General features: G+C 40.4%; 1 protein-coding gene across 4 annotated transcripts in view; it reads right to left on the bottom strand.

Annotated features, from left to right (window-relative positions):
• Positions 1-433: 433 nt before the first annotated feature.
• Positions 434-24,855, bottom strand: part of LOC147724070 (aquaporin-4-like) — a 212,821-nt gene continuing 188,399 nt past the window's right edge. For all 4 annotated transcript variants that reach the window (XM_086965668.1, XM_086965669.1, XM_086965670.1 and 1 more), the window contains exons 3-5: positions 18,948-19,112; positions 6,716-6,796; positions 434-6,475 (exon numbers count right to left, since the gene is read on the bottom strand). In XM_086965668.1, the coding sequence (XP_086821794.1) occupies positions 6,215-6,475; positions 6,716-6,796; positions 18,948-19,112 (507 nt within the window). In that variant the 3' untranslated portion in view covers positions 434-6,214. The remainder of the gene's footprint in view (positions 6,476-6,715; positions 6,797-18,947; positions 19,113-24,855) is intronic.

Below are 24,855 nucleotides of genomic sequence, written 5' to 3' on the forward strand. Positions count from 1 at the left end.
GAGCCACTATATACTGCCAGTTTATTAAATATATCTAGTGACGCTATAGGTGTACTTGTTTTTAGAATGCATTTGAATCTCAATGTCTGCTTAATGTATTCATCGGATCTTCTAGAATCTAGCTTATTGGTGCAACTTTATTTAGCTTTAAAGGGTTGCCTGTTGTCAAGCTGGCACAGGACGACATTCTGAATGTTGACTGTTGTGATGCATTGTATTTATCAGTAAATGCAGCCACAGAGGGCCAGCCTCATGTAATAACTTCCGAAGAATAGTCTCGAGGTCCTGAACTTACTATTCTTGTTTTTCCGTTAGTACTTTCAATGGCGGACGTACTGCTACAAACATACAAAATGTACTTTATTAATCTGCAAAAGAGACTACAACAGCACTTGACTATACATAAGTCCAGAAAAAATATTTTTGGCAAAAGTAATGAACAGTTCTCTTTTAATAAAACTTAATACAAATACATTATAGTGTGAGGAGCAACATTCTAAAGTACAGAAATGTTTATAACATTTAAAAACGAGTATAGCTAATAGAGTGTGTATAATTTAAAGTGAACACTAGAAGATCATGCAACCACAGTGCCCGAATATAACGGAAATAACACATTACTTCAGTACTCGGTTCTGAGTAGAGATCAGCACTCCTAACAAATAATTATATATCAATCACAAAGAAAATAATTGCTTTTTAAATGTTCTTATTTACAGTTATCGACTTACAAAGATAAATATTGTATAAACATGTTAAATGGCTGTATGTGCTTTAAAGCAAAGCTAACAATTTAATAGATGGCAGATATAAAAAAAAAACATGTAACCAGTTTTTCAGTTCTGTTTCTGTGGGACAGGTACAGCAGACAAGTTATAACACCTGTTGTTATTTTCACACGAAATTTTCATACAAAGGTATCATTAACACATGCATACAATTGGGCTAGTAGCAGGCTTGTCAGCTATACTCTCTCTTCTCTGAGCTGCCCCTATGCAATATGTTCTGTGACAAAAATATATTCTACAATAATTTTGCTAATAATTTTAAAAAGTCGCGGGACTGAATCATAAAGGAAAACCTACACTTTTGTGTACGTTTACAATTGTTTGCTAATCACAAAGGTATTTTACTAGTAGTATCTTTCCGACTGCGGATTCTCTGCACATAAAAAGATGGAACAGCCCTATATTTGTATGTGCGGATACACCACAGTTGTAACAATACTATTAGTGAAATACAATAGCAAATAGCAAACAATCAAAAACTTTCACAAAAGTGTAAGTTTACCTTTCTGAATAATTGGAAGGGATGCCGACCTCACAGGCATCTATGGGGGAGGCCATTTTCTCCATGTAGGCAGCATGCAGCCTACACAGAGAAAAGGGAGAGTGGTTTGGTCGGCCAAGGGGGCCCACCAAACAGTCAGGCCCTGCAGTATTGGGCAAGCCACTCGAGCAGAGTCCCAACCAAACCCTTCAAATTTCTTGCAGTGCGAGAAACAGAAACAGAAAATGCTATTTTTAATACCATTTTATGTTTCTGCTTCTCGCACTGTGAGAAAGCAGTGCGGCGACGCTCCTCTGTCCACATGGATGAGCCGCCCCTGTGTTCCAGAGTCCTGAATCACTGGAAGAAATTGGGAAATTGGTGCAGAGATTAGCAGAAAAATAGTGTAAAAAAGAAGAGTGAAAAAACAAAGAGAATCGGATGCAGGGAACTGCGGCAAATGATGATCACTGTGGAGAAAAGAGCAAGAACGAAGAAGGAAGATAGAAAATGGTACCTAGATTTCATTTCATCAGGTGACTGGGTTGAATCTGTTTAGACATGACCAAACCTGTCCTTGTGAACAGGATGGATAAAATATTGTCATTTATAAATACAGGGCCTGATTTAGAGTTTGCTGCAAAGGCACTCCATCACAAATGTGAAAGATATCCTGTCCTCATTATTACAAGAGTGTTAGTATATAATAAACTTGTAATAAGGTTGACAGTATATCAGTCAAGTTTGCGACGGAGTTACCATCTGCCAAACTCAAAATCAGACCCTTAGTTCTTAATGTTTAAAGCAGCAATAGCCAATGATTTCTATCCTTCTGGGGCCCTAGCAATTACATTTGCTTACTGAAAATAAAGTAGAAACAAGAGGACTGTGTGCCCCCAAAATGAGGGACAGACAAAAATAAGAACATTGGTGCAGGATGGTCGAGTCAAAGCACCATTAACGTAGAGGTTGGTAGAGGTAGATGTGACCATGCCAAGGAAATTCCACTAAAACAAGAGAACTTTCAGTTTCTTTTTGAGTGTAGGTCGGCAGGAGATGGTAAGCAGGGTAGGAGGATAGGAGTTCCAAAGTCTGGTGTCAGTGACAAAAAAAGACGAAAGACTTGGGCATAGTTTCTTTTCAGTTGAAGGCTAGGAGCGCAAGTAGCAGCAAGTTGTATTTTCACAGGAGAGACTCCTCACCAAAGAATTTTCAGCCACATAGCACAGGGTTGCTTTGTGAATGATACACTCTATCATAAAGTAAGATCTACCTTCAATGATAAGCCTTTGGCATGCTCAAAGCACTGGAGTAATATTGTCAAACTTGCTGCTTTCAGAGACAAATCGAGCAGCTACATTCATCACTTTCCTGTGAAGGGCAAGTTGGACTCTGGGAAATCATGTGAGAAGCGGGTTGCAGTAACAAACCTGAAGAAAAAGAGAGCTTGAACACAGGACTTCTGATCCTACTGAGAAATACATTACCTGATAACCCAAGGTGATCTGAGCTGAAGGGAGAACACCTGAACAAGGATTTGGTCTGGAGTTTGAGTCTGTTTTAAAAAATGACTTGGCATAGTGACAATATAGAAAGTAAAATTACAAGAAATTCAGTTCAATTTTTTAGAGAGGATGGAGACATTGTTAATAGAGGAAGTCTTTAGGTACAGCTGAGTGTCACCATTGTATTGGGGATAAAGGATACTCAACTTCTTAAGGATGGCCCTCAGAGGTTCCATGTCGAGACTGAACCCAGTGGGTGAAAGGATGGAGCCTTGGGAGCAACTTGTTGACCCATAATTTACAGTGGAATAGAATTCACTATTTTCATAACTTGGAGCCAATTAGACAAGTAGGAAGGGAGCCAATCAAGAACACCTCCCTCGATGGCCGTTCTGTCTGAGTATGCTGACCAAGAAACAACAATTTGTTAATGGGTGCTCAGATGTAACATAGAACAATGAAGGAAGAACTGATGTAATGTTAGAAAAGGAGGCTAATGCATGCTATAAGGATAGCTCTCATTGAAATAAAAGGTTTTTGACATCACGAAAAAATGCAATTAAGAGCATAGTAAAAGTTATGACTAGATGGATAAGGATTGGAAACATATAGCCTAATTGAGATGCTATGTAAACAGTTTATAATACTGTAAAGAACTAGGAATAGAAAAGTATTTTAAAAGATCCACGGACCTCTACACAAATGATCATTTATTATGGTGCATTATGTGTGTATTTCAAAATTGCACAATCGCATAATGTTCTTGATGTGGAAGTCATTCAATATATAAGTGAGAGAAAGATGGTTTACAGTTTGAATAACCAGGTCTTTAACTGTAATTTGGTATTGGATTAGGTTTAATTTCAGTATATGTGGTACTTGTTAGATGGTTGATAGTCAAAAGGAATCCATGATACATTGTTGTCATATGCTGTGTACAAAACGTTTTGGATGAATACCACTAAACCTGGGAATAACACACATGAAGTTTGATGGCTGTGCAGTATAATATCATCTTCAATGGAATTATATTGCTGAAGAAACTGTTGTTACATATTCCAATATGATTAAAAACTCAATTAGCTTTGATAAATATCTTATCATATTTGTGTATTATGTCTTTTGATGTTATGTACTAACATACTCATTCAGAGCTGATTTATTCTTCCTTTTTGCTTTCAATATATTAAGCTAATTAGTATTAGCATTATTGTTATCATCATCACATGCAACAGACAGGACATTGCGATAAGTCTTTAAACCAATGTTTTCTGCATGCAACCATGTTCCATAGTTCATCCACATACACTAATCAAAATAACTGCATGACCACATGAAGTTCACGACCCCAGAAGGTTCAGACCATATGTGAATATATTTGCTCAAGCCAAATTCAGAAAGTTAAATTAAATGTGTATTACAGTGCTTTTCAAATGGAAGTTACCATTGTTCCTTTCACAGTTATGGCTTGAAACTCTGACACCCTAGAAGAAGAGCAGCCAGCAAACAAAATACAATCAAAGTTACAGTAAAATAGTCATCAAGAAACAAGCACCCTTGAAATATGCATGCACATGCAGCTGAAAATCTCTACAGACATCGCAACCAAACTTTGATTACTTGACATGTGATAGTAACAAAACCTTCCATTTATGACATTGAATAATTGGAGTTCTTGAGTTGTTGTAGGCAAAAAAAACTTCTGGGAAAATGGAGGTTGTCAAATGCCCCTCCGTTTTCTTATGGGATGACTCTTGTTTTACATCGCTGCGAAGATGGACTCAGCAGGCAAACTGAAATATAACAGTGGTATTTGAGCTTTAACACTACCCATTAACCTGCCTGTTCATGCCTTAGTGTGGCATAGGAGTACAAGAATGTTGCGACTGCCACAGATAAATAGCTAATAAGAATAGTGTAAAACATGAACTAAATCTGATTACTTGATGGGAGATTAATCAGATTGACTTAAACAGGAATCCTGCTGTGGTATAGCAAGGTACAGGTTGTACCACTGGGGTGGGTGGGGAAGCTCGAAAAAAGGATATCTTACAATGGTCCCTGGACTTTTGGATGATTCAACCTCAATCTCCTGGTCATTTTACTGCCCCTGGATGAGTAGTAGGATCCCCAAAAAATGGATTTGCCTGGTTATCCGCTAACACCGTCCATGGACAGTAAAATAAATATTTTCATTCATCTGAATCTTTACTCATACCCTTTTTTTATAGAAGTTGATAATATACACTGAAAACAGAAAATATTCTCTCAGACTAGAACAATGAGCACATCTTTCTGGTGACGATTATGGAAAAGAACCTCTGATCATGAGTCAGAAATCTGTTAGTCACTAATGACCAATAACTGAAGGTCCGCAGTGAATGAATATTGAGTATATCTTGCAAAGCGCTACAAGATGTTCTCCAGAATTTATTTGAAAACTGTTCCTATGTGCCTCATGATATAAAATCCCTTTGTGTAGTGCTTAAAAGCATGCTTGATGCTCAATCAAACACAATATCTGGGGAAGAGTGTGTGGTTCTGAGAACTGCTCTTTTTTCCTGCAATAACAGAGTCAGTCATCTTGATCAAACTGTTCTTTTTAAGTTGGGGAATAATCAAAGCTTTTGATTAGACCCCCTAAAGCTAAATGTGGATGTTCAACTTTGCATATGTGTAACGTTTGCTCATGTATTGAACCTACATTTATAAATGCCTGAAGAGCATGCTGGATAGTGTGAAGGTTTTTAATGTAAACACAGTTTTCGACTGCATGGTTAAGTGGATGCTTATACCCATTCACACTTGAGATCGTCTACCTCTTCTTCTTAACAACTTATTTATATTGCCATAAGCCAAATTAGAGTACACAGAATGTTTGATTTTAGAACATCTTTAAGATATACCTGTTGTTTAGATGCACTGGGTCTATAGCATGCCATTGTTCTAAACATTTAATGGCATCTTTGAGAAGAAGGTGATTTTGTCAATATCTCAAAATATCCAGCTGCTAGTTGTACCTTGCTTCGGGGCTAAATCTGAAAATGAAGGGTTTCAGTATGGAGCTGGGTGATGTTTAGATTCTCTTACGATCTGTGTTTTTTTATCTTTACACAGGATATAGCTTTTTAAAGGCTCACAATTAATTGCTTTTAATATAAAAAATTGTAACTTTTACATGCACTTTAATGGGGCACTATTAGGAAATGTATAAAAATTCAGAACAATAAAAGGCTGGGTTACCCTTTTTGCCTTATTATGACTACCTGATTCATTAAGAAATTTCAAGAGGGCGCCAATCATTTTTAATCGTCACCTCTCTATTTAAATTAGGTGCTCTGTCTAGATGATGGATTTCATACCAGGTCTGTCTCCCTCATGGAACTTAAGTCTATGTAGGCTTTGTGTGACCCTTTTCTGTTTTCAGTGTTTTCCTCTAGTCATACAGAAGACAGCACTTCATTTGGATCTTTCCCTTTTGTTTTTTCAGTGATGTGAATAATTCCAGGTTTCAGAATCAATCCGTCTGTTTCCACCTGCCCTCGGTTCTCTTCCACTTCATCGCATTTTCTCTTTGACTGTTGGCCTCCTTTGCTGAACACTTCCCTAAATCGTTGTTTAAGCTCATTATCAGGACAGTAGACGTATTCATAGAGACCTCCTGCAATGACGGCTCCAATGATTGGTCCTATCCAGTAAATCTGCAATGATGCAAAATACAAAAACACATGTGGAAAAAAAGAGTACTTGATGTATTCATCTTCAATGTTTAAAGAACATAATACTTGACTCTATGTGACTATATGTTGACTTACTTTACAAAACATATTCTTTATTACAAAATAGGAACACTGAAATACATGAACTCATTACAATCTAAATAGGTAACTTGATAGTCGTGGGTAAAGATAGTAGTACTAGTGAAATAGTGAAATAATTACCCAGTGGTTATCCCATTTTCCCTTAATGACAGCAGGCCCAAAAGATCTTGCTGGGTTCATACTGGCACCAGTGTAATTGATCTATGTAAAGAAATTTGGCATTGTATTATCAACTTATCATCAGTCCATTCTAGATCCACTTTCTACAGCAATCGTCAATACTTGACTTTTATCTAATTGACACTTCCATATACAGTAACCCATTGTATAATACATTATCTTCCAGCACTGTTTAAAACGTCATCCCAGGCGGTGAATATCCAACAAATGCTATGGAAAATATCACTGCAGTATATGGAGATAACTACAAAACTATCCTGTTCTGTGCTGGAGATCATGCAACGTACTCTATATTATCTAGAAGGCAAAGTTACCTATTTTGAGCATGCTTTCAAACATCCTATGCCTTAAGAAGAGCCTATAGCTACGAAACTATGGAAATAATGACAGTATTGCAAATTTGTGAATTCACTATTTTTGGGCGGAATTGGACATTTTGTTTGCTTTGTGATCCCTTCCTTCAATGACATCCATTCTGCTCCATTATAAAATCCATCAGCAGGGTCTACATTGTGTCTAATAATTATAAATAAATGAAAACAGTTAAAAGGACCTGTGCAAAGTGATTTTGTTATTTACCAAAGAATTTCTTCCAAATGAGAATATGTGGTGAGTATTTGGTTTTATAGGAAGACCACAAAACAACATTATTGCCAAAGCATGTTAAGAAATAATATTCATTATTTTCCATCCTAAGCAGTTTATGCTATTTGATAATGTGTTAGGTTTAGTTAATTTAGTTACTTTTATCATTACATGTACATTTATTGTCGATGGTTGAGGGGTAACCTTCTCCTTATTATCTTATCGTTTTTATTGTAATTTACTATTTCACAGAGTCTTTATGCTGAAACATCTGAATAACACGCATCCCATGTACATTAATTTCATGATTGTTTAATACAACGAAAAACCACGTAAAACTGCTCTTAGATATACAGGGACCATCTGCCATCTCCTATAAGGACTTTACAGCTTATGTAAAGCCAATTTGAAATAGCTTAAGGTCAACCCTTCTAAGGAAAATGACATTAAAACAACTATAGCTAGAGTTAGCCTTCTAATCACTTCAAGGACCGGGTTGTAGAGATTCTTTAAATGTGTAGTTTTCCTTTCTAAGCCCCATTGGACTATGTTAGTGAACCTCTGTTTGGCAGAAGGAGTGTTCCCTTAATGACAAAACATTGATCAAGTCACACCTCGACTGAAGAAATTATCTTCTGGCACAGAATATCTAAACAATTTTCATTCCAGCTCAGATCTTTTATTCTTGGCAAGAGTCCTTGAGAGTTGTTTTGAAATGCAGCTTACAATTCACATTTCGGTTAAGAATCTTCCTGATGGGTTTCGGTCATGTGTTAGACAGGACTGCAGCACAAAAACTGCCGGGCTCCAGGTAATAAATGAGCACTATGCTTTCATTACTCCTGCAACTTCTGTCCCCTGGATCTTTTTGTTCTTTTAGAAGAATTTGATACAGTGACCTTATCTCTGCTCTCTAGAGTGCAAAAATAATTTGATCTTTTAAACCCTTTATTGTCATGCTGAAGAGTTCAGAAATCATTTTCCATTGATATGTGGAAAATGCACAATTCTATTTTCAGATGATCTCTCCAGAGGACGTTCTACACCTTGCTACTTTTAATGTAGTCATTTACAAAATGAGATTCTCCTAATCTTGTCCTCCTAATCAACCTTACCATCCAATTTTACTTTACTCCTGTAGTGTTATGGACTGTAAACCTGCAATCACAGAGAGTGCTAAATCTTTAGACTACACCCTAAATAACAGACTTAGGGCCAAACTCAGAGTTTGGTGGATGGGTATGCTGTCACAAATGTGATAAATATCATGTCCACCTTATTACAAGTGCCATAGGATATAATATACTTTTAATAACACAGTCATATTTATGATGCAGTAACCTGTCCACCAAACTCTTAATTTTGCCCTTAATTTACAACTACAAATCAACGTAATGGCCAAAAGCATTTACTTTTCTAAGACTTCTTACGCAGATTCATCAGCTCATTTCCAAAGAGACCTTTAAAACTCTAGTTCAATCTCTTGTGATAGCAAGTATATACTTTGGTCACTCTCTTCTGCAAATTTCATATTACCAGCTCACTTTCTAATAGGATAAAACAACGTATTTCTTCTGCTGATTTAAGGCTTCAGAGCATCGCTTCAAAGCCAGAGCACCCTAGAAAAATGTTTTCTATTACTCACAAGGTTCTACACACCTTCACTCATTTGTATCCAGTGTCTAAACTAATAGTATTAAGAGGGCTAAATAAATTTGAAGTTAATAATTGAAATAACTATTGTTGAAGACTAGGGAGCAGACAGAGTTAATTTAGAACAATTTAATTGCCTCAAAGTAAGATTTCCTATTAATGTGTCCTTAAGAAAGAAGTTTGAAAAGGTAAGGTAAGTTATTTTTAAAAATGTGTCAACCCATCAAAAATCCATTAATTAAAGTGAATTTCTACACCATGTCAGACAATATTTCCTGTAAGTGACTGCCATCCATTTTGTGGTACCATACAGGATTCAATGTGGAATATATGACTGGTATCTCATGCTCAGAAAAACACACTAGTGTCTTGACTCATAACTCAGCAAGGCTGAGTCAAGCCGAAACTAGATAACAACACAAGAGCCACTGCTGAGAAATTCTTTTCACCAACAAGGCTTAGTACACATGGAAGTTTAGATTCAAGCATAAACAACCTGCTCAACTTTTTAGCAACATAAGAAATTTATTCTTTTTCAATATTTTTACTTGTTTGTAACACAATATTTTAGTGCATGGAAAAGACACCATTTTTATATACAATATATACAACAATATCGTGAAAAAACAAAATAAGCATTTACACACTTCAAACATACATGGCCTTTCAGTCATACATAACACATTCATACACAATGATCCAAACAACAAAGAAAATGAGTCCACGTATCGGTCATGGGTCAATTGAAGGAATCCCTTTTGATTATACAATTTTAAAGTCTTTTAAACAGTTCTAAACGAGAATCCACTTCTCTGGAAGATGGTGAAGGGACTTGTTTTAACACAAAGCGTGTAGACCAGATACGGGGATAGGATGGTCGACGCGTTTCGAACCCCTATGAATAGTGGGGTTCTCCTCAGGACCTATATTGGTTCTGTGAAAAATAACAGAAAAGAGTGCTTAGGGCGGTGTTTTAATAAAAATGAGAGGTAAGAGACATGTACCCCGTGTCAGACAACAGCCTACCTTAGCCATTGAACCAAACGTCAAAGGAATTCAAAGACGAAGAATCAAGAAGTTTCACAGTGAAGTGCACACAGGGGCTGTAACCAAAAGAAATAGACAAACATGCTGAACTTAGTAACATAAACTTTCTCTCAATCGCTCTGTCTGATCTGGTGTGCGGCGGAGGGGGCTGTTACCTGCAGTTCCGCTGGCTGCTAGCTTGCCGTCGGTTCCATGCTTCTCCTTAATCCCGGGGGAAAGGGCTGCTTCGCCGCTGAAAAAGGAAACGGACAGTGACAGTCGGTATATTGGTTACATCGGGCTGGCGCTCAGAGTCGTAGCGGGAAACCGCGTTTAGCTTGACACATACCGGTGAAAAGAAAGGCATCCGTCCTTGTTTCTGGGGTGCGAGATGACTCACGTTTGCTAGTCGCTGAGACTTGCACTTCCTGGTTTAAAACCTCCCGAGTGTTTCTGGGACTTGTAGTTCAATTGTTGTTGGAAAGCCAGGAGCCGGCGGGATGAAGTGCCAGGGGGTGTGTCCACTAAAATCTTGTATTCACGCACTGGCCTGGGCAGTTCAGGTGTTAGATTTATAAATTTCCGAAATCTCATTCAAGCTTCGTAGTGCTGTATTAAATTTCATTATTAACAATGCCTCACGTTGGGCTAGTTTCGCATCCAAGTCGCCTCCCCTTGGATCTTTTTCAATCTTGGAAAGCACTGTCCATTTTAAGTCAGTCTGCTCGTGTTTCATATTAGCCCAATGATTGACTAGTGGGGCATTTTCAACTCCTCTCCGAATTCGGGATTTGTGCTGCGTAATCCTACTCCTCACTTCTTGCGTGGTTTTTCCAATATAAACCAAAGGGCACGGGCAAACGATGGCGTACACCACATTTTTGGTTTTACAGTTCGTAAATGTATCATGCTTCCAATGAATATTTTCAAAAGTGAACACAGAGTCCTCAATAGTTTCATTGCAGCAAATACATGTTCCGCACTTATGGTGACCCTTGGTGGGAGGTAGTCAAAATAAGCTTTTCAATGTTGGTGCGTTTACCGTCGGGAGGGCAGCTCTTACGATGTGATTGGCTATGCTTTTTTCTTTTTTGTATGCAAACAGTGGGGGTGCAGACAAGTCTTCATGGAGGTCTTTCAATAAATGCCAGTTAGACAAGATCAATTTTTTATGTTGGTTTGCTGCTGGACAGAAAGTGGTGACACATACCATTCTTCTCAGGTCTTGTTTGACTTTCTTTTCGAGTAAGGTCTCTCTGGGAGTCCACCAGGCTCGTTTATGGGAGTTCTTTAATAGTTTTTTAGGGTAGCCTCTTTGCATGAGACGGTCTTTTAAGTGGCCAGCATGTTTGAAATATTCCTCTTTTCCTGAACAGTTTCGACGAATCCTAAGGAATTGTCCGTAGGGTAAGTTTTGTTTCAGATTGCGCAGGTGGTTACTGGTAAAGTGCAGCGCTTTATTTCTGTCAGATGGTTTTCGGAATAAAGTGGTACTTAATCCCTGTGCATGAGATTCTACTTTCACGTCCAGAAATGTAATGGATTCGTTGGATGCTGTGACTGAAAATTGGATGTCAACAGTTCTTGAGTTCAGCCACTCAACGAATTGGTTCAGTTCCTCATGGCTTTCTGTCCAGATTAGGAACACGTCATCTATATAACGCATTTAGTTGGAAATGCGGTAACTGTGTGGATTGTCATTGATTATGAATTTCTCTTCGAACAGTCCCATGAACATTATAGCCAGCTCTGCGGCAAAGGGGCATCCCATCGCTACCCCCTTTATTTGGGAAAAGAACTCTGAATCGAAGGTAAAGAAATTCTTCTGCAGTGCAAGGCGAGCTAGATCAAGAATGAAATCTGTGGGGACTCTTACTGGTCTCTCCAGATTTTCCAAAAAGATAGTTAAGGTTTCCAGAGCTTGTTCTTGTGGGATTTGGGTGTACAGAGACACCACGTCAAGTGTGACTAGTAGTTGTTTCTTACTGTCAAAGTTGATAGTAGCTAATCGGTTAAGAAACGCAGTGGTATCTCGCAAATGGGCTGGAATTGTGTCAATAAAGGGCTTAAAAAAAAGTCGATATATTTAGCCACTGGTTCGAAAAGTGACTCGCAGCTAGAGATTATTGGGCGGCCTGGCGGGTTGACCTCATCTTTGTGCATTTTTGGGAGCACATAGAACACCGGGGTTCTAGGGTTTTTATTTTGTAGAAAAGCTAGTTCTTTGGGCCCAACAAATCCTTGGTCAAAGCCTCTCTGAATCACTTCAAACATTTGATTTTTGATATCTAGAGTAGGGTCCTTGCCAATACGTCTATAGCAATTTTGGTCATTTAGTTGGCGGTGGACTTCATGTTTATATTTGTTGACGTCCCAGATCACAATAGCTCCGCCTTTATCGGCCTGCTTGACCACAATGGTGTCGTCATTTTTTATAGTCAAGAGGGAATCTTTCTCGGCTTTTGCTAAATTATATTTGACAAAGGTTTTCTTTTTTTCTAAAGAGGATATTCCAGATAATACGGTACGTTCAAACGTGATGACTTCCTTAGGGATTTTTGGTCCTTTAGGACAGAATGTCGATTTCCTTTTTAGACCTGTAGCTTCCTCTTGTTGTTCTTCTTCTGATTCTTGAAAAAATGTTTTCAGGCGAATTTTACGACAAAATTCTAATGTCTCCAATTTCATCTTTACATAATCAGTGGGTCGTGACGGAACAAAATTAAGTCCTTTGGTAAGAATAGATGTTTCGGCTGATGTAAGAATCCTGTCAGAAAGGTTGAAAATAGGTGATTTGGTTAACTCTTGTAAAACTTCTGACGTGTTCTCATCTCCCATGGTTGGGTTAATCGAGTTCGGCCCCGAGGTTTCTGTTGGCCTCGTCCTAAAAAAGGCGGTTGATTTTGTTGTTGTTGTTGGTATTGACCCGATCGATTGTCTGTTCTGTTTTGAAATAGTCGGTTAGTGTTGTCAGGCTCACTACCGGATGACGAAGTTGTATCGGAGAAAGTAACGAATCTTTGGCGTGATCTTCCTTGATTATCCTGCAAGAATTGACGTGAATCCGACCGCGTGTAAAAATCCTTGCTCAAGTATGGATAGATGGACTCCAACGAGAAGTTCTTTTTATCGACTTCGAACTTCACGGCCATTTCTTACTTCAGCACCTCCGTGCAGGAACTATTCCAGCAGGACTAGTCATTCGAAATATCCATGTCGTCTTCACTGACGACCCGGATTACAAAAAGGGCTTTAGTGGAATTGAAACAAAGTGTAGCAGGGACCTCATGGTCCTAACCATTGAGACCGCACACAGGATTTCTCTTAAAGAATTGGAAGAAATAGCTACTCTACAGAGAGAGATTGAAAATAACCAACTTATCTTGGATTCGAAAACGCTTTTGGAAAAAATTGAAAAGGAAATTCTGGAATTTAAGGACTTCACAGTTACTCAGAAAAGCAATAAGTTCAACCGCCTTCTTTATGATGAGGCCAACAGAAACCTCGGGCCGAACTCGATTAACCCAACCATGGGAGATGAGAACACGTCAGACGTTTTACAAGAGTTAACCAAATCACCTATTTTCAACCTTTCTGACAGGATTCTTACATCAGCCGAAACATCTATTCTTACCAAAGGACTTAATTTTGTTCCGTCACGACCCACTGATTATGTAAAGATGAAATTGGAGACATTAGAATTTTGTCGTAAAATTCGCCTGAAAACATTTTTTCAAGAATCAGAAGAAGAACAACAAGAGGAAGCTACAGGTCTAAAAAGGAAATCAACATTCTGTCCTAAAGGACCAAAAATTCCTAAGGAAGTCATCACGTTTGAACGTACCGTATTATCTGGAATATCCTCTTTAGAAAAAAAGAAAACCTTTGTCAAATATAATTTAGTAAAAGCCGAGAAAGATGCCCTCTTGACTATAAAAAATGACGACACCATTGTGGTCAAGCAGGCCGATAAAGGCAGAGCTATTGTGATCTGGGACGTCAACAAATATAAACATGAAGTCCACCGCCAACTAAATGACCAAAATTGCTATAGACGTATTGGCAAGGACCCTACTCTAGATATCAAAAATCAAATGTTTGAAATGATTCAGAGAGGCTTTGACCAAGGATTCGTTAGGCCCAAAGAACTAGCTTTTCTACAAAATAAAAACCCTAGAACCCCGGTGTTCTATGTGCTCCCAAAAATGCACAAAGATGAGGTCAACCCGCCAGGCCGCCCAATAATCTCTGGCTGCGAGTCACTTTTCGAACCAGTGGCTATATCGACTTCTTTTTGAAGCCCTTCATTGACACAATTCCAGCCCATTTGCGAGATACCACTGCGTTTCTTAACCGATTAGCTACTATCAATTTTGACAGTAAGAAACAACTACTAGTCACACTTGACGTGGTGTCTCTGTACACTCAAATCCCACAAGAACAAGCTCTGGAAACCTTAACTATCTTTTTGGAAAATCGGGAGAGACCAGTAAGAGTCCCCACAGATTTCATTCTTGATCTAGCTCGCTTTGCACTGCAGAAGAATTTCTTTACCTTCGATTCAGAGTTCTTTTTCCAAATAAAGGGGGTAGCGATGGGATGCCCCTTTGCTCCAGAGCTGGCTATAATGTTCATGGGACTGTTCGAAGAGAAATTCATATACAATGACAATCCACACAGTTACCGCATTTCCAACTATATGCGTTATATAGATGACGTGTTCCTAATCTGGACAGGAAGCCATGAGGAACTGAACCAATTCGTTGAGTGGCTGAACTCAAGAACTGTTGACATCCAATTTTCAGTCACAGCATCCAACGAATCCATTACATTTCTGGACGTGAAAGTAGAATCTCATGCACAGGGATTAAGTACCACTTTATTCCGAAAACCATCTGACAGAAATAAAGCGCTGCACTTTACCAGTAACCACCCGCGCAATCTGAAACAAAACTTACCCTACGGACAATTCCTTAGGATTCGTCGAAACTGTTCAGGAAAAGAGGAATATTTCAAACATGCTGGCCACTTAAAAGACCGTCTCATGCAAAGAGTCTACCCTAAAAAACTATTAAAGAACTCCCTTAAACGAGCCTGGTGGACTCCCAGAGAGACCTTACTCGAAAAGAAAGTCAAACAAGACCTGAGAAGAATGGTATGTGTCACCACTTTCTGTCCAGCAGCAAACCAACATAAAAAATTGATCTTGTCTAACTGGCATTTATTGAAAGACCTCCATGAAGACTTGTCTGCACCCCCACTGTTTGCATACAAAAAAGAAAAAAGCATAGCCAATCACATCGTAAGAGCTGCCCTCCCGACGGTAAAAGCACCAACATTGAAAAGCTTATTTGGACTACCTCCCACCAAGGGTCACCATAAGTGCGGAACATGTATTTGCTGCAATGAAACTATTGAGGACTCTGTGTTCACTTTTGAAAATATTCATTGGAAGCATGATACATTTACGAACTGTAAAACCAAAAATGTGGTGTACGCCATCGTTTGCCCGTGCCCTTTGGTTTATATTGGAAAAACCACGCAAGAAGTGAGGAGTAGGATTACGCAGCACAAATCCCGAATTCGGAGAGGAGTTGAAAATGCCCCACTAGTCAATCATTGGGCTAATATGAAACACGAGCAGACTGACTTAAAATGGACAGTGCTTTCCAAGATTGAAAAAGATCCAAGGGGAGGCGACTTGGATGCGAAAGTAGCCCAACGTGAGGCATTGTTAATAATGAAATTTAATACAGCACTACGAAGCTTGAATGAGATTTCGGAAATTTATAAATCTAACACCTGAACTGCCCAGGCCAGTGCGTGAATACAAGATTTCAGTGGACACACCCCCTGGCACTTCATCCCGCCGGCTCCCGGCTTTCCAACAACAATTGAACTACAAGTCCCAGAAACACTCGGGAGGTTTTAAACCAGGAAGTGCAAGTCTCAGCGACTAGCAAACGTGATTCATCTCGCACCCCAGAAACAAGGACGGATGCCTTTCTTTTCACCGGTATGTGTCAAGCTAAACGCGGTTTCCCGCTACGACTCTGAGCGCCAGCCCGATGTAACCAATATACCGACTGCCATTGTCCGTTTCCTTTTTCAGCGGCGAAGCAGCCCTTTCCCCCGAGATTAAGGAGAAGCATGGAACCGACGGCAAGCTAGCAGCCAGCGGAACTGCAGGTAACAGCCCCCTCCGCCGCACACCAGATCAGACAGAGCGATTGAGAGAAAGTTTATGTTACTAAGTTCAGCGCGTTTGTCTATTTCTTTTGGTTACAGCCCCTGTGTGCACTTCACTGTGAAACTTCTTGATTCTTCGTCTTTGAATTCCTTTGACGTTTGGTTCAATGGCTAAGGTAGGCTGTTGTCCGACACGGGGTACATGTCTCTTACCTCTCATTTTAATAAAACACTGCCCTAAGCACTCTTTTCTGTTATTTTCACAGAACCAATATAGGTCCTGAGGAGAACCCCACTATTCATAGGGGTTCGAAACGCGTCGACCATCCTATCCCCGTATCTGGTCTACACGCTTTGTGTTAAAACAAGTCCCTTCACCATCTTCCAGAGAAGTGGATTCTCGTTTTGAACTGTTTAAAAGACTTTAAAATTGTATAATCAAAAGGGATTCCTTCAATTGACCCATGACCGATACGTGGACTCATTTTCTTTGTTGTTTGGATCATTGTGTATGAATGTGTTATGTATGACTGAAAGGCCATGTATGTTTGAAGTGTGTAAATGCTTATTTTGTTTTTTCACGATATTGTTGTATATATTGTATATAAAAATTGTGTCTTTTCCATGCACTAAAATATTGTGTTACAAACAAGTACAAATATTGAAAAAGAATAAATTTCTTATGTTGCTAAAAAGTTGAGCAGGTTGTTTATGCTTGAATCTAAACTTCCATGTGTACTAAGCCTTGTTGGTCAAAAGAATTTCTCAGCAGTGGCTCTTGTGTTGTTATCTAGGTATCTCATGCTGCCATGTTTCTGTTGAAACCTGTCCTGGCATGTGAGCTGCAGTAGTTTTGTAAAAACCGATCCCGCAGTCAATTCTGTATTTGGAATGCGGGCCGAGGCAAGAACATTAGAACCTTAGTCACTTCATTCACCGGCTTGCCTAACTCTTAATCGCACTGTATGTTTGAAGGTGACTCCTTCAGCTGAAACAACCTCCACTACCAGTGAGCTAAGCATCTTTACACTCTGACTCTGTCATAGAGCGTTGCCCTGCCAAGACTTTCTCAAAGACACATGTTTTGACCCATCTATTTATTTTAACTACTACCTACACTAAAATGTATTCCAAATAGCCAGATCATCTTTGACTGTGGCTAATGATTAATATTCAGTTCTGCTTGCAATATTGTTTACTTTTAAAAGTTTGATAATGCATTCTTATACGTTTTTGAATTTAGATGATCTGAGCATAATGTTCTGTAGCTCTTTATTTATTTTGATATATGTTACATTGTTCCTTGTAGTCATCAGCACCCCACACTGTGTAATTGTAGACCCCGAACTAGACAGATATATAACTAAATTGCATAGGTTTTAAAATAAATAAATAAATGTGTCTATATAAATTGCTTTTGATGAGAAAAATACATTAAACATTTTCACCTATGTAGTTTTTCTGCTTACACCTAAACAACAGAGTCAGGCAATGTTTTTTCTGCCTTGGCTAAATCACTGAATCACTAGCTCACTTTGCCACCTCAGTTCAGACCTCAGTTCAGACCCAGCTATATGCAAATCAGTCTTGACCCTGTGCCTCATGGGAACAGTTCAGCCCGAACAGCTAAAGAATGATGATGGATTCAACCCAGATCTGTGACTGGGGGTGAGTGTCTTTAAAGTTTCAGCGCTCCGTCCATCATCTCCTTGTGTTTGCTTTGTTCGCCCTAAGTTGGAAGGGTAAGTCCAGACGTTGGTCCCTTGCTCACTTTGCCACTGGATTCAAGCTAGCCTCGCTGATGAAGGCTGCTAGACCGAAACTGGTCCCAGGATGCTTGTTTCAGCTTCAGGGAAGACTTGGCTTGGCAGTTCGGGCTGGATTGTTCCTCGGAGGCACAGGGTCAAGACTGATTTGCATATAGCTGGGTCTGATCTGAGGTGCAAAAGTGAGCTAAAGAATGATGATGGATTCAACCCAGATTTGTGACTGGGGATAAGTTTCTGAAAAGTTACAGCGCTCCGCCCATCATATCCTTGTGTTTGCTTGTAAATAAGTCCCATTGAATATTAGGCAACATGGGTAAAAAGTACAGTGCAGGCTTCCATTGTTGAAATCTCTTTTAAAAACCTTCAAGTTCGTGGCGCAAAGTACTTGCAGAAGAAGACAAAGTACTCAAGGGATTGCACAGTAGAAAAATCTTGTCCGAGGAGAAAACAAAGTAAAGATCTTATAGTTCCTAAACAAAACTTGGATGATAGTGGCCTTTCTCAGTGCCTCACAGCCTAGCTCAAATATTACTCAAGATGAGGTGAAGTTTGTATAATTCAACTGTCCCAGAGGAGAGATTTTCTCAATTGCTCTTGCTCCCTAGAAGCCCACCTATGGATCATACAAAGATGCCCAACCTTTAAAAATCCACTTTGGTAAGGCAGGATGAGGATGAAAAGATATCCTCCAAACCAATTACTTTAGCCATAGAACTCACATATCTCAGCCTTGGACCATTCTCATTAATTAAATATTTTCCCCTATGTGGTCTTTCTGATTCTACTTACGGAATAGTGTCAAACAATGTCTTTTTCTGCCTTTGCTAACTTACTAAATAAGCATATTTTAAAAAAACAATCAGGAGCTGTAGTTCATATTCTCATCTTCAGGCAGTTAAGATCACATGGAGGTGAATTTGTCACCAGAAAAAAAACCAATCTGTACTTACAGCAAATAAATGACCAATGGCCACAGAAAATCCAATTGATAAGGCTACTGATCCAGTGAGATCCATTCGCTTAGAGTCACAACTGGCAAAGATAGTAAAGACTAATTGAAATGTGATGATCAATTCAATGAGCAGGCCATGTCCAGCTGACAAGCGTCCTTCAATCTAAAAAAGAAACAGATAAACATAATTTATTTCAATGGTTAATAACCAGCACTTAGTAATCAGACAAAGACGCTTTGATCGGAGACATATTTAATCCATTTTATTGTGCTGTGGAGCATTAAACAGAAAGAAATATGTACTTTGTAGGACTTTAGGTCCATTATTATGATAAAAAGGACAAACAATATAAGCATTCAAAACATTTTGACTTAAGGGGGATTTCTTAATTCAAAAGGCATTTTGAAATTCATAAAGTAGTACTCCAGGAGTATTGTTTTATACACTTTTACACAAATAAGCCAAAATATATCTAAAATGGTAATACATTAGGAATAGTGTGAGAATAATATTATGCAATTAGTACAAATAGAAAGGTTTGTGCCCTTACTGCAATTTTACTTATAGGGAGATGGACATTTCAGGGCAGATTCCCCATGGTAGGGAACAAATCAACTTGTAAAAAACTAATTTCCAATCAATAAACATAGAAGAAAAAAACTGTTTTTCAATAAGAAAATTAAATAATTAATATAAAATTAAGTTATTCAAACTACATCACAGAAAGGAGTCGCTAAGGGTCTTAAAGTTCCATTTCAAAGACGTGGGTTAGACCCGAGTTTTGGAACGGCAATGCAAGCAGTCTCTCTGAACTACAGTTGGAATGTTTCAGGAATGGGGATAGGTCGAGGTGATATGGCAGGGATCAGTATGAGTGCCCTAAATAAAGATCCCCCATGTCACATTTGTAACAGAGTGGGGCACTGGAAGTGGGAACGCCATTGCAACCCAGACCAAATTATGACAGAATATCAAGGAATGAGGCCAGCAGGCCACAGAGACCTTCTCCCAATACCTTGACCTCCTATGACCACCCCGAACATCTCTAAATCTCGGTTATTGTCAAAAACCTTAAACCTAGCACAGATGCAGGGAGGTATTCTCCATCTCCAACCAAGTTACAGTGTACCTAAAATCTGATGATATCACAAGGAGGTATGGTTCCCATGATGTTTGAGACTTCCATAAGTGTCAACCTAACCAGTGACAGCGCATGAGGGGGGAGGACGAGTGCGTATTTAGTGCAGTCCTGGAAGTGGATCAGTGTGGACTGCATGTGGACGGAGACGTTAACGGACATTCTGTATCTTCCCTAATAGACACAGGAGCCACTCGTTCAATAGTTAGAACAGTCGAGGTCCCTAAATAACTCTCTGTGGAAAAGAAGTACAAGTCATGGCCATTACAAATACAAACAGTATACCAGAAAAATTAATGCCTTGTACCAGTAAAAACAGGAGACATCAGAGAGCAACATCAGTTTGTGATTCGTGATTCGAGCTCTGTAAACTTACTTGGATGTGATTTACTCTGCAAACTCAACTGTATCACCTATTACACACAGAATGGTGGTGGAATTGAAATGCAGGCAGCCAATGGCAAGTTTAAATTGAAGTCCCCAGAATTTATTTATTTATGCGTTTTTATATAGCGCAGACTTTGCCCGAAGGCTTCGGAGCACTTCACAATAGGAACAAAACTGATACATGAGGAGAACATTATACGTGAACAAATTACAAAAGCAGAAGTTAAGTTACATGAGGTAAATGTGACCATTGTGAGCAAACAAAATACATGAGGTAGCAAACAGTGCACAGGAGGAGAAAGTAACAAGTGTGCAGGTTACAAGAGAAAGCAAAGTACAATTAGAGGTATAATACTGCAATATATGCTAGACACTCAGGCACAAGAACAAACGTTACATAGGCAATGGTGGCACTTGTGCAAGTATCAAAGGCAAACAAAATTTGAGAGATAGCAAACAGTGTGTTACAAGAGAAAAGTGGTGTGTGCATGTTACAAAAGAGTACCAAACACAGGTACAAGGATAATACTGCAATAAATGGCAAACACTCCAACCACAAGAACACACTGGGAAGGCACTTCCATAGTCATGTATGTGTATGTATAGGCATTGATATAGCGCACTACTTACCCGTAGGGTCCCAAGGCGCTTCATGGAGCATAGAATTTTCAGTAATGGGAGGTCTTCCTTCAGATAATAGAGAGGACGTGAATTACTTTTGGAGGGGTCTTTGGAGGGGCGGACTTTGAGGTCCGTTTTGAAGGCCTGGGAGGAGGCGGTGGTCCGGAGCTGAGGCGGAAGGGAGTTCCAGATTCTCACTGTGTTGCCTGAAAAGGATTGGGCTATCGATCTTTCCTTCTTGAAAGTGGGAGGTTCAAGCAGTAGATTTTCTGCATTACGTGATGGTCTAGAGCCTCCAGAGAGTTTCAGTTTATTCGCCAGGAAGCGAGGAGAGGAGGAGTGCAAGGCTTTGTGAGTGATACAGGCAGTCTTGTAGATAGCTCTAGCCTCGATGGGAAGCCAGCGGAGGGTGGATAACATCGGTGTGATGTGGTCGCTTCTTTTGGCCCCATAAATGAAACGAGCTGCTGAATGGAAAACAGATTTGAGGGGGGGCAAGTGGGATTTGGGGAGGCCAGTAAGAAGAGAATTGCAGTAGTCCAGTCTGGAGAGGACCAGCGATTGCACCAGGGTTATAAGGTCCTGCTCCGGGAAGAAGCGACGGATTCCCCAAAGAAGGCGCAGTTGGTATCGAGCAGACTTTGCAATGGAATTGATGTGGGAGATTAGATTGAGTTTTTTGTTGAGTATGACACCAAGGGATTTTGTGCTGTTAAGTAGATTCATCTGATCCATCCATGATTGAACCGGGGGAGGAGAGAGTGAGGAAGAGAAGAGGAGGAATTCAGTTTTGGAGGGATTCAGAATCAGTTGATGAGTTGACATCCAGTTTTGAATGGAGTCGAGAGTAGAGCTTAGGATGGAGAGATCGGGAGTGGAGGCAACCTTGAGGTAGATTTGAGTGTCGTCTGCATAAAGATGATAGTGTATCCCAGATTTATCCAGGAGATTTCCCAGTGGTTCTAAATAGAGATTGAACAATGTTGGAGCAAGTATAGAGCCTTGAGGAACACCTTGACCTACTGCCACAGGAGATGAAAGACTGTTAGCTATTTTGATCATTTGGGATCTGTTAGAGAGGAAGGATGCAAACCATTTAAGCACAGTGCCCTCCATGCCCATTCTCTGTTGAAGTATATTGAGGAGGGTGTTGTGATTAACAGTGTCAAAGGCTGCAGAAAGGTCAAGGAGAATTAGAAGACAGGACCCCCCCGAATCGAGTATCCTCAGCGCGTCATCAACCGCTTGCAGTAGGGCTGTTTCAGTGCAGCAGTTTTGGATGAAGCCGGACTGACAATTGTCAAGAAGATGTTTGTCCTTGATATGACGAGAGAGTTGTTTTACTACACATCTTTCTGTGATCTTCGCAAGAAACGGTAGGTTAGTGATGTGGTGAAAGTTGTTGAGGTGATTCGCATCAGCAGTGGATTTTTTAAGCAGAGGGGTGACCTGCCCAGTTTTGAAGGAGACAGGTAGGGAGCCTTGACAGAGGGAGAGGTTGACCAGAGTGGGCCAATAGGAAAGGGAATTGGTATAGAAGTCAATGGCAATGGCACTGGGGATGGGGTCAAGAGAAAGGTTGTAGGGCTTTGTTTTACGTATGCACTTGAGAAGGGCATCTTCAGATATGGGGTCAAAGTTCTGCCAAATGGCTAAGGATTTGCGCTCCTCTGGAGGGGTAGGATGAGCGACCTAATCCACAAGTGATTTCACTTTTTCATCGAAGAATATAGCCAAATCCCCTGCTCTCTTTGTAGAATCCTCCAACTTGGAGGTTGGGGGAGAGCAGTTAGGAATCTTGATGAGATCAAATAGTTTTTTGGGTCTATTTTTGGCTGAGTCAAGGAGGGTTTTGAAGTGCGCCGCTTTCCCAAGGAAGATGTGCTTGTGGTACTTAGATCTTGCTGAGCGAAGCATGGCCAAATTATCGGTGGAGGGCACTTGCCTCCATTGTTTCTCCAGGAATCTTAGCTGCTTCCTTTCCTCATAGAGGGATTTGTTGAACCAAGGTGCTGAGGGAGTGGGCCTTATCTTTTTGCTTTTGAGTGGAGCGACGTTATTAATTTCGGCTGCAAGAACTGTGAGGCATTGGGAGGTGAGTTCGTCAACATCTAGGTTCGGGTCTAGCCTTGGAAGTGATAACAAAGCTGATTCACAGAGGGGACCGACATCAATATTTTTGGCATCACGTAAACAGGAGATAGCCCTCTTAGGTTGGCCAAGAGTTATAGAGTGTGATAGTTGAAGAGAGAATGGGATGAGGAGGTGGTCAGACCAGTCTACATGAATTGGGGTAATAATAGAAAGCATTCCTGCTTTAGAAATAACAAGGTCCAGGATTGAGCCCTTAGAGTGTGTTGATTCTGTGCAGTGTTGGATAAGATCGTTTGCAGAGTGGAATGGGGCCAGCGAGTTTGTCGCAGAGTCTTGCGATAAGCCCCAGTGGAGATTGAAGTCACCCACGAAGGTCTGATTGTCACTTTGGGAGTATTGGTCGCTGATTAAGTCAGTGAGTTCTTCCATAAATGAATGGCCACTTCGAGGCGGGCGGTAAATGACATGGAATCTGAGGGGTGAACGGTGGTGCAATTGAAGCTCAAGAGAAAGGCATTCAAAGGTGTGGGAGGAGCTGATAGGAGAAGCCTTAAGTTGAAGGGAGTTTCTAAAGATGACTGCAACACCTCCCCCCGTGTTGTCAGTTCTGTCATTCCTAAATATAGAATAGCCTGTGGGTAATAGGAGATCAAACATAGAGTGAGAGGTATCTTTGAACCAGGTCTCTCTGAGGAAGAGCATGTCAATATTGTGATGGGTGATGGTATCGGAGATTTCAAATTTGTGTTTTACTGCAGATCTGCAGTTGTGGAGCAGTTAGCGCATCTCTGTCAAGACTGTTTTGGTGACGGGGGCACTTGGGCTCTGAAGGGTAATTGGGATATTGTACTTCTGCGGGGGTGCTCGGGAGGGTTTAGGTGGATGCTTGGTTCTGACAGAGGAGATGGTCGGAATAGTGTAGATAGTAGGGTTGCGAGGGTATGCAAGTTGAAGAAGGGTGGAGTTCAAGGGCTTGTGTGAGTTAACGAAGTTTGCAGACGACAGGTTGAGCTTGGCTGTATTGGGGTGAGGGAGCGAGGTGCATCTCGTGGGAAGTTGGGAAGGAGTAGATCTGCATGGAAGGGTGGAAATCTTAGAGCTTAAAAGTGAAAGGAGTGGTGGAAAGGAGGGATGGAAGGAGGGATAAGGGGAGCGTAGGGAAAGTTCACTGGGGGAGAAGGTTAGAGGAGAGGTGGACTAAAAATGGGGGTGACAGGAAGGAATATGGAGGAGGAGGAGAGATTGGAGTACCGGGATGGTGCAGTTTGGACAAGGAGCGTATTAGCTAGCAGTAAGGCTGAAGTGATGTGGGAGGGAGCATACTGTGAGGGGGAGGAATAGGAGAGATGGTCACTGAGGAGGGGGAGGGAAGAGGGCTGACCTGTGCTTCTCGGGAGTGCAGCCAATTGGAGTGTTGGGGGGTCGGCGGAGGAGAAAGGGAGCAATGGGTGGAGCTAGAAGGAGAGTCAGGGGGAAACCCGGTCGCAGAGGAGGGGACTAGGGAGGGGAAGAGGTGGTCAAAGAGCGAGATACAGGTGTCTTTGCCTTGGATCATTACAGTACCGTTGTTATAGAGTGAGATAGTGAGGTAACCCTTGAAACACACAGAGGGGGACATGTTTAGTTGTTTCCCATGAGGGACAGAGGAGGAGGAGGTGACGTTAA

This window comes from Lissotriton vulgaris, chromosome 4_1, assembly GCF_964263255.1.
Source record: "Lissotriton vulgaris chromosome 4_1, aLisVul1.2, whole genome shotgun sequence".
NCBI classification, from domain to species: Eukaryota; Metazoa; Chordata; class Amphibia; order Caudata; family Salamandridae; genus Lissotriton; species Lissotriton vulgaris.